The 20373-nt window shown below is 44.9% G+C and overlaps 1 protein-coding gene across 1 annotated transcript in view; it reads right to left on the bottom strand.

Annotated features, from left to right (window-relative positions):
- Positions 1-20373, bottom strand: part of MIER2 (MIER family member 2) — a 48480-nt gene that overhangs the window by 19644 nt on the left and 8463 nt on the right. The window contains exons 4-8 of the mRNA XM_083364300.1: positions 15399-15522; positions 8379-8485; positions 7277-7346; positions 6283-6434; positions 3752-3833 (exon numbers count right to left, since the gene is read on the bottom strand). Of these exons, the coding sequence (XP_083220426.1) occupies positions 3752-3833; positions 6283-6434; positions 7277-7346; positions 8379-8485; positions 15399-15522 (535 nt within the window). The remainder of the gene's footprint in view (positions 1-3751; positions 3834-6282; positions 6435-7276; positions 7347-8378; positions 8486-15398; positions 15523-20373) is intronic.

Raw genomic sequence — 20373 nt, 5'->3', positions numbered from 1 at the left:
TATAAATAAAATAATAATAATAATAATAATAATAATAATAATAATAATAATAATAATAATAATAATAATAATAATAATTATTTCCCATTTGCCACCAATAATCCACCCGCATGTTTGGTTATGGCCAACTTTCGTTTTACCTCTTTTACTTCTAATTTGACCAAAGTTAAGTTTTACTTCTAACCGCCTTCTTCCTCTGTGGCCACCTTCACTAACGGAGAACCTCGCAAGAAGCCATTGACGTACAGGTTGTCCTCGGTGTACAACCCTTCACTTAGTGACGGTTTGAAGTTACAAAACACGGGATGGCATTTTATGACAGTTTTGCCGAAATCTGGCATTTATGTTTTTCCGCAATGCCGGCTCATGGCGAACCGTAGGTTCGCCTGACAACTGCTGCGAAAAAGGGAGTAAAATCAAGTTGGTTATGTGACCAACTCGGTTTACAGACGTCACGAGTTATGACTGTGATGGACAGGCTCTACTGTGGTCGTAAGTTGAGGACTACCTGTAAAACAGACCAGAGAAGGGACTGTCGTCTTCCTCTCCTCATTCTCAAGGTTTTCATGATCATTAAGGGACTGGAGGCTAAAACATATGAAGAACGGTTGCTGGAATCGGGTACAGTCAGTTTAATGAAGAGAAGGACTAGAGGTGACATGATAGCAGTCTTCCAATATCTCAGGGGCTACCCCAAAGAAGAGGCAGTCAAGCTATTCTCCAAAGCGCCTGAAGGCAGGACAAGAAGCAACGGATGGAAACTAATCAAGGACAGAAGCAACCTGGAATTAAGGAGAAACTTCCTGACAGTGAGAACAATTAACCAGTGGAACAACTTTCCCCCAGAAGCGGTGAATGCTCCAACACTGGAAGTTTTTAAGAAGAGACTGGACCGCCATTTCTCTGAAATGGTATAGGGTTTCCCGCCTGAGCAGGGGGTTGGACTAGAAGACCTCCAAGGTCGCCCCTTCCAACTCTGTTATTCTGTCACACAGAAGCTGGAAGAAGAAATTAACTTCTGATTGACATCAGACATAACCTACGTCAGACCTCCACGATGAGTTAGAGCAGGGGTGTCAAACTCGCAACGTCACATGACATCTCGCATCGTATCGTGACTTTTTTCCCATTGCCGGCAATGGGGTGGGCGCGGTTTTGCTACGATGCATCCGGTCCGCGAGCTGGCAGTTTGACACCCCTGCTCTAAATCTAAAACAAAGCATGGCTTTCTATTGTGGTCAACCCTCTCCATCTTAATCACACTACTGGTGTGGATGACGTCTTAAGAGTTAAGTGTAATATGGCCCAGTGAGGTGTTCAAGCTCTCCCTTAATTAATTCTTTATTAACTCTTGCCCTTGAATCCACCTGGATATTGGGGTTGACGGGCTCATACTTTCAACCACGTCTTTTGTAAATCCAGCGGGCCTCTTCTTCAAATTAAGGGTTTAGATTAATCTGGAGAGCCAGGTTTAAAACTCTGCTCAGGGGCAAAATCGATCCATGTGTAACCTTTACCTTTAATCTCCCCCTTTTTCTTCCCCCCACCCCAAACTTTCTCCCCCCCCACCCTTTTCTTTCTGTTTCTTTTCCTTTTTAATCAATGACCAATATGAATTTTATTACAATATTTAATATCTAGAGATTTCTAATTGAGATTGTGTAACAAACCTAGTCCTATACTTCAGTAATTAATTAATGAGATGAAATTAATTCACGAGAGCGCCCTGGTGGCGCAGGGGTTAGAATGCAGGATTGCAGGCTGACTCTGCCCACTGCCGAGAGTTCGATCCTGACCGGCTCAAGGTTGACTCAGCCTTCCGTCCTTCCGAGGTTGGTAAAATGAGGACCCAGACTGTTGGGGGCTATAGCCCGACTCTGTAAACCAGGGGTCTCTGACCACTGGGGAGAAATGGGCAAGTGCACACGTGAGGGGGGCGAGGCAAGCTCACACGCCAAGCTCTACTCGTGTGAGCAGAGGGCGCTTGCGCCAGTGGAGCTTTGCAAGAGAGCACAAGCGCCCTCCGCCTGCATGCAAACCTCCATTTAGTTTAGTTTAGTTTTATTGGATTTTTATACCGCCCTTCTCCCGAAGGACTCAGGGCGGTGAACAGGGCATATAATAAAAATACAAAAGTACAAAAGTTAAAAAAAGAATTAAATTAATGCCCAAAATAAAACAATAGGAATATACAAATAATTAAAACCCTAAATTGACTCCCCATCAGGCCAGGCCAGCTTGTTCGAATAAGTGGGTCTTTAACCCGCGCCGGAAGGAGCGGAGATCCGGTGCCATCCGGAGCTCGACCGGCAGCTGGGTCCATAAAGCCGGAGTGCCCACAGAGAAGGCCCTCCCCCTGGGGGCCACCAGCTGGCATTCTCTGACCGGAGGCACCCTGAGGAGGCCCTCTCTGTGGGAACGCACAGGGCGGAGGGGAGTTGACGCCGGCAGCAGGTGGTCCCCAAGGTATTCCGGACCCCTGCCATGTAAGGACTTAAAAACCATCACTAAGACCTTGAACCTCACCCGGAAGACAACTGGTAACCAATGCAGCTCGCGGAGCAAAGGTGTAACATGGGAGTACCGGGAAACTCCCAAGACAACTCTCGCGGCCGCATTTGTGTGAGTGGAGGCCACGTGTGCCTGCCACTCACCCCCACCCCCTCAAAATACCATGCCAAGCCACTAGGCTGCCAAGCTAGAAAGCTTGGTGACCACTGCAGTAAACCACTTAGAGAGGGCTGTAAAGCACTATGAAAAGATATATAAGTCTTAAGTGCTATTGGCATTGCTATAAGGAATTTAAATATGGAGATATTTGCAAACACTTTGTACATTTACTGGTACTTTATTCTATAGTCCAGGGGTAGGCAACCTTGGCTCTTTTATGACTTCAACTCCCAGAATTCCTCAGCCAGCCTGGCTCAGCTTGGAAACCTCTCCCTTTCCCCTCAGCATGGCTGGCTCAGGAATTCTGGGAGTTGAAGTCCACGAGTCATAAAAGAGCCAAGGTTGCATACCCCTGTTCTATACCTACTAAGTCTCTTTACGTATTTTTTATTTCTTTTATGCATCTATTTATCGTTTCTTTAAATGCTGTAATAATAAATACACTTAGGACCACAGCCGGGCCCAAAATTTCTGTGGCTAAGCAGGACAGTTGTTAAAGTGATTTTTTACCCCTTTTTATGACCTTTCTGGTCAAAGATGTTAAGTGAATTGTTGTTGTTAGCTGCGAAGTCGTGTCCGACCCATCGTGACCCTATGGACAACGTTCCTCCAGGCCTTCCTGTCCTCTACCAGTTAAGTGAATTACTGCAGCTGTTAAGGTAATAACACGGTTGTTACGTGAATCTGACTTCCCCCACTGGCTTTGCTTGTCAGAAGGTCGCAAAAGGGGATCACGTGACCCCCCCGGGGGGATACTGCAACGGTCGTAACTGTGAGTTGTCAAGTGTCTGACTTTCCATCATGTGACCATGGGGGTGCTGCAATGGTCGTAAGTGTGAAAAACGGTCACGTCGGGGTGGTGGTGTTTTTGAATGCCGTTGTAACTTTGAACTGTCACTAAATGAATGGTTGTAAGTCGAGGACTACCTGTTCTCCTCAAAGGCGCCAGGTTTGAAAAGATGAGATTGGGAAATCTGTGTGTGTGTGTTTTCAATGGGACTACAGGGCCTCTGCTGAACAACAGAAAGATAGAAAGGGAGAAAGAAGAGAAAGAAAGATAGAACTGCCTTATATGTCTCACCTCGAATGACCTTCACGTTGAACCGGAGTCGTCGCAGGGCTTCTTCTGCGTTGAAGTTACATTTCACCAATTCGTAGAGGGCCTGTGGGAGAAATAATAATAACAATAACAATATTACAAGAAAGAACGGGAGAAGATAACAAAATACAAAGACCTACAAATAGAAATAGAAAGATTGTGGCAAAGGCAAGCAAGGGTAGTACCGATAGTAATAGGCGCCTTGGGTGCAATCCCAAAACAACTGGAGCACCACTTGAACACCATCGGCATTGACAAATTCGCCATTAGTCAATTGCAAAAGGCGGCCTTACTAGGAACTGCTTCCATCCTGTGACAAGAGCCTTGGTGGAGCAGTGGGCTAATGCCTCCTTAAGTAACACCAGCTGCTTGCAATTATTGCAGGTTCGCATCCCACCAGGCTCAAGGTTGACTCAGCCTTCCATCCTTCCCAGGTAGGTAAAATGAGGACCCAGATTGTTGGGGGCAATTAAGCTGACTTTGTAATAATGCCGATTGGGGTGTGTGTGAAAGCCCTAACAAGCAGGCATATACATAGAATGAAGGCTACTGCTAAGCTTGTAAGCCGCCCTGAGTCTTCGGAGAAGGGCGGGATATAAATGGAATAAAAATAAAAATAAAATAAATAAATCTGTAATACCATCAAACATCCACATCTGCCTATCCCAGGTCCTTGGTAAGGACTCGATAGGTAGACAAAAAAGCCAAGTCCAGTCTGAACATCTGGTTGACTGTGCAATGATCAATAATAACAACAACAACAATAATAACAACAATAGTTGGAAGGGATCTTGGAGATCATCTAGTCCAACCCCCTGCTCAGGCAGGAAACCCTATACCATTTCAGACAAATGGCTGTCTAGTCTCTTCTTAAAAACCTCCAGTGTTGGAGCATTCACCACCTCTGGAGGCAGGTTGTTCCACTGGTTAGTGGTTCTCACTGTCAGGAAGTTTCTCCTTAGTTCTAGGTTGCTTCTCTCCTTGACTAGTTTCCATCCGTTGCTTCTTGTCCTGCCTTCAGGCGCTTTGGAGAAGAAGTTGATCCCTTCTTCTCTGTGGCAGCCCCTCAAATATTGGAAGACTGCTATCATGTCCCACCCCCCCCCCAGCCCTCGTCCTTCTCTTCATTAGACTAGACCAGGGGTAGGCAACCTCGGCTCTTTTATGACTCATGGACTTCAACTCCCAGAATTCCTGAGCCAGCTTGGCTGGCTCAGGAATTCTGGGAGTTGAAGTCCATGAGTCATAAAAGAGCCGAGGTTGCCTACCCCTGGACTAGACACAATCATTAAACTAGATACAACTGCACAGGGATGCCTATTATTAGAAATCAGCTCTGGCTATGGGGAGAAAGAAAGAGGCTACTGAGAAACAGGAACCTGAGCCAGGGAAGGGGATGGGAAGAAGAAGCAAGGCCTTGTCATTGTCGCCGCGCACGAAAAGTATGGAATAACAATGCCTAAGGAGGGACCCAGCTCAACTGCAGCGTCCCTAATTGGCATTTTTAAAGAAACATCTCCAAGGAAACAACCAAGCTCGGAGAGCACCAAGGACCCCACAGTCCTCCTCCTCCTCATTTCCTCCACAAACCCCTCTCCCTTCTAGCACTGATGATGTTACCTAGTTGGGTCATGAAATGTCTGCAAGAAAACAACCAAGCTCAGAGAGCAGCAAGGACTCCATAAACCACACTCCTCTTCCTCCCCCTACTCCTTTCCTCCAGAAACCCCTCTCCCTTCTAACACTGATGATGTTACCTAGTTTGGGTCATGAAACATCTGCAAGAAAACAACCAAGTTCAGAGAGCACCAAAGACCCCACAGTTCTCCTCCTTCTCCTCCTCTCCACAAACCCCACTCATTTCTAACACTGATGATGTTAGCTAGTTGGGTCATGAAACATCTGCAAGAAAACAAGCAAACTGGGAGAGCACCAAACACCCCACAGTCCTCCTCCTCCTCCTCCTCTACTCCACTCTCTAATAGTCCTGATGACATTACCTAGTTGGGTAACGAAACGTCTGCAAGGAAACCACCAAGTTCAGGACCTCTCAACTGGCATAGTGACACTTGATGCTAAAGACTTTGACATCTCCAGGCAGGGCTTGGAAATAGGCTTCTCTCCAAGGCAATATTTGTAGCTCAGGATTGAACTGTGGAATCCTTGATGCTCTCTGAGCTGGTTGTCTGCCTCCCCTCCCCCCCGCCCACTGCCCATTATCCAACCAGGTAACATCATTCCCAATCAAGCATCCGCCAACTGCAGCAGGTAAAGCTTTGTCTGACCTAGGCAAGTGGAAGTTAAGGGCCACTGCGATGGCTGAAAAAGACCCTTTGGGGACAGGCTAATCTACCTTATTGTTGCCCTAGTTATCCTTCTCTGCTGAGGGGAGATTTGAGGCCGCACTGGGATTTTTAAATGAACTCTTGATTCATTAGTCTTCCCCGTAAGGAGCGCTTTCCTGAAAGCAATCTCACCGGCGACGGGGGAAGAGTTAGCCACGTAGCACTCACTTGTTCGTTATCCTTTACCACCTCTCCTTCTGGAAGCCTGGCGTTGGAGACTTCATCCCATCTCCTCTTGATGGCTCGGAAAAGGAATTCCTCCACCTCTTTCTCCGGCAGGATATTTGGGTCCCACAACAACTGGTCGTCGTTTTCATAGACTAGATGAAAAAAGAGTGAGGGAGGGAGGGAGGGAGAGATGGAGAGAGAGAGAGAGAGAGACTGAATCCAGAGTTTAGTGTAGTAGTTAAGGTCCTGGCCTAGAAACCAGGAAGTGTTGTGAGTTCTAATCCCACTTTAAGCATGAAAACCGGGTGGGTGATGTCAGGCCAATTACAAGATACAGTGAGTTCTAGTTCCACCATAGGCATGAAAGATGGCTGGGTGACTTTGGGCCAATTACCAGGAGATGGTGAGTTCTAGTTCCGCCTTAGGTATGAAAGGTGGCTGGGTGACGTTGGGCCAATCACCAGGAGATGGTGACTTCTAGTCCCGCCTTAGGTATGAAAGCTGGCTAGGTGACTTTGGGCCAACCACCAGGAGATGGTGAGTTTTAGTCCCGCCTTAGATATGAAAGCTGGCTGGGTGACTTTGGGTCAATTACCAGGAGATGGTGAGTTCTAATCCCATTTTAGGCATAAAAGCCGGCTGGGTGACTTTGGGTCAGTCATTCTCTCTTAGCCCAACCCACCTTACAGAGTTGCTGTGTGGAAAACAGGAGGAGGAAGGAGTATTAGGTACATTTGCTGCCTTGAGATAAGAAGACAAAAGTGTTCAAGCAACGAGGCTTGTTCTTTCAACTTTTTGCCAAACACGGCGATTTTCCACTCGCAGTGGCTATTTCTTTCCTTTTTCTAAAACTCCCAAATCCTCAGCCGGTATTGTCCAAGGACAGCCCAATTTGCACAGCTCCTGGACCCCACACACACACACACACACACACACACACAGAGTACTGCCAAAGGCTAAAACGACAAGGATCCACACAAGGAAAGTTGCTCACCTTTTTCGCCCTGCCTGCTCAAGTGCAAGAGAGGGACAGCTGCCTGGTACTGGGGTCCCACCATAATCTCCTGAAGGGAAGAAAGGAAAATGGGTGGATAGGATAAGCGGAAGAACGAACCGCTTTGAGGAGGGAACCTGCTCAAAAATTCCATCTGCAAAAGGGATACATTTTGCCTGAACTGAAATCTCGGCCTGAGAAGCTCCAATGCTACAGGTAGTCCTTAACTTACGACCAGAGTTGAGCCCCAAATTTCTGCTGCTAAGCAAGGCGGTTGTTAAATGAGGTAGCGAGAAAAGCCTCAGATATTACAGCACTGGTGGGGGCAGAAAGACACCAAATGGTCCAAGGAAGCTAATGAACTGCAGGTAGCCCTCGACTTGAAACTACCTGGATTTGAAGCCTGCTTATGATAACTGGGTTGGGGAGGGAGGGACCTTACATTCAGAAGTCAATCCAGGTTTGTTAGTGTGAAGTTGGAAAAGGACTCAGAAATCGGGGTAGGGGTAGGCAACCTTGGCTCTTTTATGACTCGTGGACTTCAACTCCCAGAATACCTGAGCCAGCCATGCTGAGGGGAAAGGGAGAGGTTTCCAAGCTGAGCCAGGTTGGCTCAGGAATTCTGGGAGTTGAAGTCCACGAGTCATAAAAGAGCCGAGGTTCCCCACCCCCTGCTATAGACCAACACTCTATCCGGTGGAACTACTGGTTTGTACCTTTAGAGCAGGGGTTCTTCAAACTTGGCCCTTTTATGACTTGTGGACTTCAACTCCCAGAATTCTTCAACCAGCCTTGGCTACCTGTGTTGTTTGCCGTTTCCTTGAAGGACTGACACCAGGTCAAAGTAGAAGCATGGACGTAGAACCTGTGGCTATTTTTATCATTTCCAAAGTCTATGGGTCTTCAAACTTGGCCGTTTTATGACTTGTGAACTTCAACTCCTGGCTGAGGAATTCTGGGAGTTGAAGTCCACAAGTCATCAAAGGGCCAAGTTTGAAGCCCCCTGAGCTTGAGCCTTAAATCTTCCGCGGCCGTCTGAGCCAGAAGAGCAGAATTAGCTGTGCTAATGAGGGATGACAATTATGGGATGCCAAAGCCTTACCTTCTTGCAATCGTTGGGAGTGATGGAATCTTCTTCGGAGTCTTCAGCTGAGAAGGAAGCACAAGGGGAGGAGCAAGGCGCCTTGTCTCCGTCTGCCACAAAATTAGCTTGGAGGAAGGAAAAAAAAAAGACCATCACTCTTTACGCTTTAAATTGAGAAAAAATGTTTTTCTGGGGATCTTTCTTGGTGATCTCTGAGATTGATTGATTTTTTTTTGGCAGACTTTTCATGACTCAACTAAATAACTTCTTCAGTGCTAGATGAGAGTGGGGTTTGCTGAGAGCATGTGAGCCAAGAAGAAATCCTACTGCCTCCCTGCGCTGATGGTATTACCTAGTTGGGTTATGAAACATCTGCCAAAAAAAAAAAAAAAAAAAAGAAGCAACCCAGCTCAGACCCCACAGTTCAAACCTGAGCTACCAACTTTTTCTTCTAAAATTGGTTTTGTCAACAATAAAGCAGAGAATAAGCTGAGGACACTTAACAACTGTTCTAAAGCAGATAAGGACAATTTGGAGTCAAACTGAAGAATTATTTTGTATAGAAATGAAAATATCGACTCTCTTCAGGTAGATATTTTCTTTGTTTTTTTTAATCTTTTAGTCCGTTTTTAATTTGATGTTTCTTCCAATTCTTTTTCCACTGATTCTGTAATGGTTCTGTAGCTATTCTATAGCTGTAGCTAACTACTGTATATTTGTATACAGTTTTAATTTTTTTATATTTCACTTGTGGATTGCAGAGATTTGGCCTGTAAAGGAAATGGGTGGTTTCTAACACACACACACACGCGCGCACACACACAAAACAAACACACAAATTGTAAGCAGCTGTAGTATTTTCAGCTATGTCCTATGTGGACATAGAATATAGAATATACATAGAATGTAGAATATTCTATATATAGAAATATATTGAATAAACATTATAAAAAGACAGATGAAGAAGTAAATGTCTGTTTTGCTTTTATAAAAAACAGTATGCATCCCTCTTTTAAAGCTTCCTCAACCCCAAATTTGTAAATTGTAGTTTTGGACTACAATTCCCGTCAATCCCAACTGGCATGCTGGCTGGATATTCCTTGGCAAAATGGTCCAACACTCATTCAGGAAAGGTGAGAAAACCTGCTATATTATCCTTCCCCCCCAATATTTTATTAATTTTTTATAGCCACAAATCTTTAATATTTTACCAGCAATATATTGTCTGGGTTCCAGTGTTTAGTTTACTAATACATGTTAAACTCCTTTCTCTCTACCTCGTTTTTCTAGCCATTGATAAAATGTATCCCGTGTTCTAAAGTAATCTGAATCTTCTTTCTCTTTCATTTTTAGTGTCAGTCTGTCCATTTCTGCACAAACTAAAATTTTCTTAATTATCTCTTCTTCCGCTGGTAATTCTTCATCCTTCCAATCTTGAGCGAATACAATTCTCGTTAATACATGTAACATTAAATATACACATTCCTTCTCATAAAAAGGTAAAGGTAAAGGTTCCCCCGCACATGCGTGCTAGTCGTTTCCGACTCTAGGGGCCGGTGCTCATCTCCGTTTCAAAGCCGAAGAGCCAGCGCTTGTCCGAGGACGTCTCCGTGGTCATGTGGCCGGTATGACTAGACACCAAAGGCGCACGGAACGCTGTTACCTTCCCACCGTAGTGGTCCCTATTTTTCTACTTGCATTTTTACGTGCTTTCGAACTGCTAGGTTGGCAGAAGCTGGGACGAGTAACAGGCGCTCACTCTGTTATGTGGCACTCGGGATTCGACCCGCCAAACTGCTGACCTTCTGATCAACAAGCTCAGCGTCCTAACCCACTGAGCCACCGCGTCCCTTTTCCTTCTCATAATTTCCTACAATTATACCTAACAAAAATAATTCTGGTTTAAAATCTATGTAATTTTTAGTCATTTTCTCTAAACATATATGTATTCTTGATCAAAATCTTTTGGCTTTAGGGCACGTCCACTGCCTGGTTTTTGTCTACAATTCCAACAATTGCTAGACATATTTTTAAACATTTTCACTAACATCACAGGTGTATTATCTTGTCAGTGCAGTTTCTCTTAAGTGTTCTGCATCTGGATGACGTTCTTTCCATTATGTGTCATCCTTTAAACATCTGCAGGAGCATTTGGTTTGAAGCCTGCATATTATCGGCCTTTTCTCTCAAAATACAGGTAAGTCCTCAACTTACAACTGTTTAAATTTACAACGGTGCTGAAAAAAGGGTCTGATTACCTTTTTTCACAGTTATGACCACTGCAGCACCCCCATGGTCACAGGATGAAAATTCAGTTGCTTGACAAATGGCTCCTACTTATGACGGTCGCAGTCTCCCGGAGACAGGTGATCCCCTTTTGCGACCTTCTGACAAGCAAAGTCAATGGGGGAAGCCGGATTAACTTAACAACCGTGTTACTAACTTAAAAACTGCAGTGGTTCACTTAACAATTGTGGCAAGAAAGGTCGTAAAATTGAGCAAAATTCGCTTAACAAATGTTTCATTAGAGCAACAGAAATTTTGGGCTCAACTGTTGTCATAAGTTGAGGACTACGTGTATCTATTTCTAAGCACACTTTTAAGACCCAAAAGCCCATGAATTGTCCCCTGTTGCAGCAACTAGTCCAGGGGTAGGCAACCTGGGCTATTTTATGACTCCTGGACTTCAACTCCCAGAATTCCTGAGCCAGCCATGCTGAGGGGAAAGGGAGAAGTTTCCAAGCTGAGCCACGCTGGCTCAGGAATTCTGGGAGTTGAAGTCCACGAGTCATCAAAGAGCCAAGGTTGCCTACCCCTGGTCTAGTCAAACCTCATCTAAGGAAACCAGTTGCTCCATAATACAGATAGTACTCAGCTTACGATCAAAATGGAGCCCCAAATTTCTGTTGCTAAGCTAGGCCATTGTTAAGGGAGTTTGGGCCCATTTTATGACCTCTTTGCCATAATTGTTAAGCAAATCACTGCAGTTATTAAGGGAATTATGTGGCCATTAAACAAACTTAGTTGATTTTGCTCATTGGAAGCTAGCTGGGACAGTTGCCAAGGGGGAATCACACGACCTCCGGACAGGGCAACTGTTATAAATATGGATAGGAAGCGAAACGTCTTCAAGGAAAAGCAAAGGAAGGCCAGTTGCCTCTTGAAAAAAGCATCTTAAATGGAGTGTTGGGTTTTTACTCTTGCATTTTGTATTACTTGTGTTATTTGTTAACTGTCCAGGGTTTGTTTTATGTAACGTACAAAATTTTCAAGTTTTTTAAAAAAATCACAACTGAAAGAAAAAAAAAAGTAAAAGTGGCGGACAGATTTGTTTTCTCGGGGTGAGGTAGAAACGAAACGGCAGGCATGCTGGAGAAAGAGAGATGATTAATCCCAGGAAAAAAGGAAGTGGCCAATTTAGGCAAGATCATGAAGGGTAAGGATATTTCTATGACAACCAGGATCAGAAGAGTTAAAGCGATGGTCTTCCTGGGAGTAACGCTTGGCTGCGACAGCTGGACATTAAGAAGGAATTAAGAGGAAGGTGACAAGACATCTCTGAGTTATGGATTTGGAGATGGTTACTAAGTTACCATGGACTTCAGGAAGAGTCAATCAATTGGGGCAAGAGGAAATAAAGGCTACCCTGAGGTGATTATTAGCAAGTAGAATCTCACATATTTTGGACATGTGATGCGGACCACACACACACACACACACACACACACACACACACACACACACACACACAGAGAGAGTTGGAAGGGGCCTTGGAGGTCTTCTAGTCCAACCCCGCTTAGGCAGGAAGCCCTACAATCAGGGGTAGGCAACCTTGGCTCTTTTATGACTCGTGGACTTCAACTCCCAGAATTCCTGAGCCAGCCTGGCTCAGCTTGGAAACCTCTCCCTTTCCCCTCACCATAGCTGACTCAGGAATTCTGGGAGTTGAAGTCCACGAGTCATAAAAGAGCCGAGGTTGCCCACCCCTGCCCTACACCATTTCAGACAAATGGCTGTCCAGTCTCTTCTTGAAAACCTCCAATGTTGGAGCACCCTCACCTTCTGGAGGCAAGTCCTTCCACTGATAAATTATACTGTCAATTTCTCCTTAGTTCTAGGTTGCTTCTCTTGATTAGTTTCTATCCGTTGTCCTGCCTTCAGGCGCTTTGGAGAATAGCTTGACTCCCTCCTCTTTGGGGCAACCCCTGAGATATTGGAACGCTGCTATCATGTCACCCCTCGTCCTTCTCTTCATTAAACTAGTCATTACACCCACAACTTCTGGAGGCAGGTTGTTCCACTGATTAATTCTTCTGTCAGGAAATTTCTCCTTAGTTCTAGGTTGCTTCTCTCCTTGATTAGTTTCCATCCGTTGCTTCTTGTCCTGCCTTCAGGTGCTTTGGAGAATAGGTTGACAACCCCCCCCCCACTTCTTTGTGGCAGCTCCTTAGATATTGGATGGACTAGAAAATTATAGTAGCTCTGATTAGCAAGCTTGAATGAAGGAGAAAGAAGGGCAAGTCAATAAATAAAATGGATGAAGAAGATCAAAGATGTCTCTGGAAAGTTTTCAGAAGAATTGTGGATCATTGCTGGAGATAGGGGAAGATGGAGATCATTGTCCATAACATTGCCAAGAGTTGGGCCTGAATTGAAGACACCTATTTAACTTATCGTATTTATCTAAATGTACCACTATTTATGTTGTTGTTAGTTGCAAAGTCGTGTCCGACCCATCGCAACCCCATGGACAATATTCCTCTAGGCCTTCCTGTCCTCTACCATCTTCTGGAGTCCATTTAGTCTCACGCCTACTACTTCAGTGACTCCATCCAGCCACCTCATTCTCTGTTGTCCCATTTTTCTCTTGCCCTCAACCTTTCCCAGCGTTAAGCTCTTCTCCAGTGAGTCCTTCCTTCTCATTAGGTGGCCAAAGTATTTGAGTTTCAACTTCAGGATCTGGCCTTCTAAAGAGCAGTCGGGGTTGATCTCCTCTAGGACTGACCGGTTTGATCGCCTTACAGTCCAAGGGACTCGCAGGAGTCTTCTCCAGCACCATAGTTCAAAGGCCTCCATTCTTTGGCACTCAGCCTTTCTTATGGTCCAACTTTCAGCCATACATTGCAACTGGGAAGACCATAGCCTTGACTATACGCACTTTTGTTGGCAGGCTAATATGTCTGCTTTTTAGTGTGCTGTCTATATTTGCCATGGCTTTCCTCCCCAGGAGCAAGCGTCTTTTAATTTCTTGGCTGCAGTCCCCATCTGCGGTGATCTTGGAGCCCAGGAAAATAAAATCTGTCACTACCTCCATTTCTTCCCCATCTATTTGCCAGGAATTGAGAGGGCCGGATGCCATGATCTTGGTTTTCTTAATGTTTAGTTTCAACCCAACTACCACCATTAGATTATTTTTTATTGATTTATTGATTTTATTTATTTATAAAACCGCCCAATCCAACTACACAATGCTGGGCAGCTTATCATATTAGAAAAAGCGTATGTGCATGTATAGGCGTGTTATTTTTATCATTATTTATTCAATCTATTTGCTGCCCATCTGGTAACAAAAGGACTGTGGGTGGCTGGCGGCATAAAACATATACATATATGCTTGCACAGGCAGTCCTCGCTTAATGACCAGTCACTTAGAAACCATTTGAAATTACAATGGACACCCCCCCCCCAGAATTTACGACCTGTTTTTGAACTTCTGATGGCCCTTTGCAGTCACGTGTTTGCATTTTGGGTGCTCTGCAACCAGTTTGCATTTTTAAATATTTGCAGCATCCCACAGCCATGTGACTATGTTTTTTTTTAAATGGGTTTTGTTCCTTCTGGTTTACAGGGAGGAAGGGAAAATGCCCACAGGAGGTGGAGAAAACAGGTGGGCTTAATGACTGCATTTGCTTAATGACCACTGTAAAAATAGTTGTAAAAACAGGCACGGTCACATGGTGATCCATTTAACAACCACTATGACTTATGATTGTCATTCTGGGCTCAGGTATAGCGGTAAATCGAGGACAAGCTAGCTTGGTCTAATGGGAGGAAGTGGGAGACCATGAATCCTAGTCCTGCCTTGGGCAAGACAACTGACTGGGTGACTTTGGATCAACCACCAGGAGACTGGGGATTCTAGTTCCATCTTAGGCCAAAGCTGGCTGGGTGACCTTGGGCCAGTTGCTCACTCACTCTCAGCCCAACTTGCCTCACAGGATTGTTGTTGTGGGGAAAATAGGAAGCTTAGTGAGGTGTGTGAATCCCAACATCTGTCTTGAATCTGGCCTTTGTGAATTCAAAGGAGCTCCTGCTCCACCTGTGTTCTGGAGATGACACCCCCCACCCCACCCACCTACACAAATACTGACTGGGTTCTCCTGATAGACTAGCGCAGGGGTCTTCAAACCTGGCCACTTTAAGACTTGTGGACTTCAACTCCCAGAATTCCTCAGCCAGCCCTGAGGGCAGGCTGAGGAATTCTGGGAGTTGAAGTCCACAAGTCTTAAAGTGGCCAGGTTTGAAGAGCCCTGGACTCGCGGAACAATCTTTGAGCCTGTTAAATGAGTTGTATGAATAAGGCCTCGACTGGTGACCACAAAATTTGGCGGATTACTGAACTGCTGCAGTTGTTAAGTGAATCACAGAGTCATTAAGCTAATCCAACTTCCCCCGTTGACTTTGCTTGAGGGAAGCTGGCAGGGAAAGTTGCAAATAGCGATCACCTGTCCCCGGGATGCTATAACTCTCGCAAATACATGCGGATGGCCAGCGCCTGAATTTTGTTCACATGATCTTTGGGGATGCTGCAGTCAACGTGAATGTGAGAACCGGTTGCAAATCACGTTTTTTTCCAGTGCTGCTCTAACTTTGAACAGTCGCTAAAGCAATGGTGGTAAGGTGTGTGAAGAAGCAGGCTGTGGACAACCTTTTATTGAGGTGCTATGGCCACCAAACTGCAGCCTGCTGTACCCACAAAGAGCTTCTTCCTCTTTGCCCGCCTCTGGGAGTCCTAGAGATGCTCAAAATCAAACTTACAGCTGGTCTGATTGGGGAAAAGGTCTGAGGCATCGTGAGAAGTGACCGAAGGGGTCAGGTCATCTGCTGAAGACTGTGTCTCTTCCTCTTCTTCTCCCGAAAGCAGGTCTTTTGCTATCTGCTCCTTCATTCAACAATCAGAAAAAAGAGGACATTTAAAAAAACAAAAAGACAAGATTAAATAGAGTCAAAGATTGGGTTATCTAATTGTTGCACTGTGACAGAAATGTGTGTCTTGACTACGCTAGGTTGTTTCCGATCTTCTGGACCTCTGATGGAAAGGGAGGATAAAAGCGCGCGCGCACACACACACACACACACACACAGACACACTAATGTTATTTCCGTGGCAAAATCCTCTTTACAGTTTTGCATACGAGATGAAGCATCTTCCACTTTTTTTTTAAATCCCATTTATATCCCGCCCTTCTCCGAAGACTCAGGGCGGCTTACAATCTAAGAAGCACAAATCAATGTGCTTAGCAATAGCCTTCATTCTATGTATATGCCTGCTTATTAGGGCTTTTGCACCCCCCCAAGCGGCATTTTTTACAAAGTCAGCTTATTGCCCCCAACAATCTGGGTCCTCATTTTACCTACCTGGGAAGGATGGAAGGCTGAGTCAACCTTGAGCCTGGTGGGATGCGAACCTGCACTAATTGCAGGCAGCTGGTATTACTTAGGGAGGCATTAGCCCACTGCTCCACCAAGGCTCTTAAGACAAGGCTCTTAAATTGTCCCACTTAAGACTGGGACAACTGGAAATTATTATTATTTTTTTCCTGGCAGCCAGCTGCCCAAACCTTTTGCTTGCTTTTTCGTTCAGGGGCCTGAGAGACATAAAAGGCAGGCAACAATGAAATCATGTTCCCAAAAAGGTGGGGCAGAATTTCCAGCATATTCTTTTTCCTCCATGTTAGGAAAGTTTGGAAAGAGTGGGAGAAATGATTGGGGTTACCAGGGAACACCTCTCCTCTTATTCCATTTGATCTAAAGCAGCCTCTCTTTCACATAATCAGGCTTAATAAATTTTTTAAATAATAATAATAATAAGGGCTGTCAACAATTCTCGCAAACTTAGAAGAGGAATTCCAAAGATTAGAAAGAGAACTACAACACAACCCCCAAAATGAAAGCCTGAAACAACAAATGGAAGTGATTAAAACAGAAGCTGACCATTCTTGAGAAAGAAGAAGTAGCACAAGCAAATTAAAGCAGTGGCCAGAATTTCTTTGAGAATGTCAACAAGCCAGAGGGATGGCTATCATATAAGCTAAAGAAGCAGAGAGAAAGAAGCTGGATTAATGAAATTACAGGACGAAGAGGGAAATATACAACCTGAAAGCGAAGAGAAGAAAAAGATAATTCAAAATTACTATACGAAACTATACGATGAGAATTAGTGGGCTACGGATGAAAAAAATACTTCAATGTTTTAAAAAAGCTGATCTACCAAAAATTCCGGATGAAACAAAGTGTATGTTAAATGCAGAGATAACAATGATTGAATTAATTGAGGCATTGAAAAAACAGAAGAACAATAAAGCACCGGGCCCAGACGGACTGCCAGTAGAAATATACAAAGAATTTCAAGATTCATTTGGCAAAATATTACTGGAGACATTCAATGCAGTCCTAAAAGAGGACCCAGATTGTTGGGGGCAATTAAGCTGACTTTGTAATAATGCTGCGGGGGCGGGGGGGAAAAGCCCTAATAAGCAGGCATATACATAGAATGAAGGCTATTGCTAAGCACGTTAATTTGTGCTTTAAAATTGTAAACCGCCCTGAGTCTTCGGAGAAGGGCGGGATATAAATGGGATTAAAAAAAAAAAGAAAGACAAAAGAGATGGTGTTAGACTTCCGGAGGAAAAGAGAGGAACCTGCCCCACTTTACATTGGGGGGGGAGGAGGGGGCCTGTGTGGAGAGAGTTTCCTCCTTTAAATTTCTGGGAGTCTACCTCTGTGAATATCTTACCTGGAAAGTCAATACAACCCAGGTGGCCAGAAAGGCCCAACAGAGGCTTCACTTTCTCAAGGTCTTGCGGAAGAACAGGGTAGAACAACGGCTAATGACCCTCTTTTACCGGTCTACCATAGAGAGCGTCCTCTCGTACTGTATTGTGGTTTGGTATGCTGGTCTGACAGCCACAGATAGGAAAGTATTACAGAGGGTGGTAAGCACAGGACAAGACATTGTGGGCTGTCCCCTGACACCCCTGGATGACCTCACCAGGGCCCGCTGCCTTGGAAGAGTGAGGAAAATTCTCAGGGACGACTCACACCCTGGTCGGTACCTCTTTACTCTCCTACTATCGGGTAGGAGATATAGGAGTATAGCCAGCCGCGCCAACAGGCTGAAGAACAATTTCTATCCATGGGCTGTCAGGCTCTTGAACGGGAAATAATTGTATAATTTTATGTATGATTGACTTGCGAGGCCAGTGCGTTGGGCAATTAGCTCACATGGTGTAACAAGATGGTGGGTTTGTTGTCACTGTGAGTTGTGGTGGTGGTGGTGGGGGCACGAAGGGAGGCTCAGCCAATCTCAATGTATACATGGTTGTACTTTGACAATAAAGGTTCATTCATTCATTCACTCTTGGTGCTCTCTTGAGTTTGGTGGTTTTCTTGCAGACATTTCATGACCCAACTAGTTAACAACTTAGGGAGCACCTGCTGCCAGCATCAACCTCCCATCGTCCTGTGTGCTCCCACAGGGAGGGCCTCCTCAGGGTGCCGCCGGTCAGAGAGTGCTGGCGGGCGATCCCCAGGGGGAGGGCATTCTCTGTGGGTGCGCCTGCCCTATGGAATCAATTGCCGGTGGAACTCCGGATCGCCCCTGACCTTCGTTCGTTTTGCCAGGACCTAAAAACCTAGCTTTTTGAGTTATCTGGCTTGGACTGAGGGGTTTTAAGGTTTTTTAAATTCTAATTTTAAACTTTTTGGGGCTATTGATTTAATTTAATTTAATTTTAATTTTTATATTAGGTATTACCCCCCGTTGATAGGGCTCGCAACTTGGGAGTCCTCCTGGATTCACGGCTCAGTTTGGAAGATCATATAGGAGCCGTGATCAGGGGGGCTTTTGCCCAGATTCGCCTGGTGCGCCAGTTGCGTCCCTATCTGGACCGAGATGCTCTACGTACAGTCACTCATGCGCTCGTGACCTCCCGGTTAGACTACTGCAATGCCCTCTACATGGGGCTGCTCTTAAGGACCACCCGAAGGCTTCAACTGGTGCAGAATTCAGCCGGGCGAGTTTTGATGGGAGCTTCCCGATACTCCCGTGTAACACCTCTTCTCCGTGAGCTGCATTGGCTTCCGGTTGCCCTCCGGGTGAGATTCAAGGTGCTGGTAATGACCTATAAAGCCCTAAATGGCTTGGGTCCGGACTATCTAAGGGAACACCTGCTGCCGGCATCATCTTCCCATCGTCCTGTGCGCCCCCACAGGGAGGGCCTTCTCAGGGTACCGCCGGTTAATGAATGCCGGCGGGTTATTCCCAGGGGAAGGGCTTTCTCTGTGGGTGCGCCTGCCCTATGGAACTAACTACCCACAGAACTTAGGACTGCCCCAAGCTTCGCTCATTTCGCCGGGACCTGAAAACTTGGCTCTTCGATCTGTTTGGTCCAGACTGTGGGGTTGTTAATTTAACTGGGTTTTAGATTTACTCTTGGGGCTTGAATTTAATTTAATTGTTTTAATTGTTTTTAATTTTTTGTATTCATGGTTTTAACTGATCTGCAAACTGCCCTGAGTCCTACGGGAATAGGGCGGTATACAAATCCAATAAAATAAATAAATAAATAAATAAATATTGTACTGTTTTAATTTTGCCCTGTAAACCGCCCTGAGTCCTTCGGGAAAAGGGCGGTATATAAACTGAATTAAATAAATAAATAAACAAACAAATTTCAGAGCTAGAAGAGGAATGGGGTTTGCCCTCTGTTTTCACACAAGTGCCTTGTACTGTCAGTGTAGGTAGAAGCGTTTTTGACAGTTCCTTGATTAGGCTGTTGTTTACTGACTGCTTGCTGGTCTGATTGAATAGTGGCAAGCCACTGTATATAAACAGACAGCAGATCCCAAACTCCCTTCTGGTATTGATGATGTTACCCAGATGGATAATGAAACATCTGCAGGGAAACAACAAAACTCAGAGGGCACCAAGTACCCCACAGTACAATCTTGAGCTACAAATATTATCTTATATTGGTGGATGATATTATTATCATCCTTGGTGGAGCAGTGGGCTAATGCCTCCTTAAGTAACACCAGCTGCCTGCAATTAGTGCAGGTTCGCATCCCACCAGGCTCAAGGTTGACTCAGCCTTCCATCCTTCCGAGGTAGGTAAAATGAGGACCCAGATTGTTGGGGGCAATAAGCTGACTTTGTAATAATGCTGCTTGGGGTGTGTTTGTGTGAAAGCCCTAATAAGCAGGCATGTACATAGAATGAAGACTACTGCTAAGCTTGTAAGCCGCCCTGAGTCTTCGGAGAAGGGCGGGATATAAATGTAATAAAAATAAAATAAAAATAAAAATAAAAATAAAAATAAATTATTATTATTATTATTATTATTATTATTATTATTATTATTATTATTTATTAATGGGATTTATATCCCGCCCTATCTCCCGAGGGACTCAGGGCGGCTAACAACAACAAAACTTAAAGGTCTCTGTACAGTAAATTAAAAATAAAAATTTGAAATAAATTAAAATAAATTAAAGAATAGAGTTAGAATTGTAAATATAATTAAAATCCCTGTCAGTCTAGGTCAGCCAGATGGAAAAGGAGTGTTTTGAGGCCGCGGCGAAAGGACTGGAGATCTTGGGCCATCCGAAGCTCAGGGGGGAGCTGGTTCCACAGGGCTGGTGCTCCCACAGAGAAGGTTCTTCCCCTGGGGGTCGCAAGCCAACATTGTCTAGCCGACGGTACCCTGAGGAGGCCTTCTCTGTGTGAGCGCAC

The sequence above is a fragment of the Vipera ursinii genome (assembly GCF_947247035.1).
Source record: "Vipera ursinii genome assembly, chromosome: 1".
NCBI classification, from domain to species: Eukaryota; Metazoa; Chordata; class Lepidosauria; order Squamata; family Viperidae; genus Vipera; species Vipera ursinii.
This window is presented reverse-complemented; position numbering and strand designations above follow the sequence as displayed.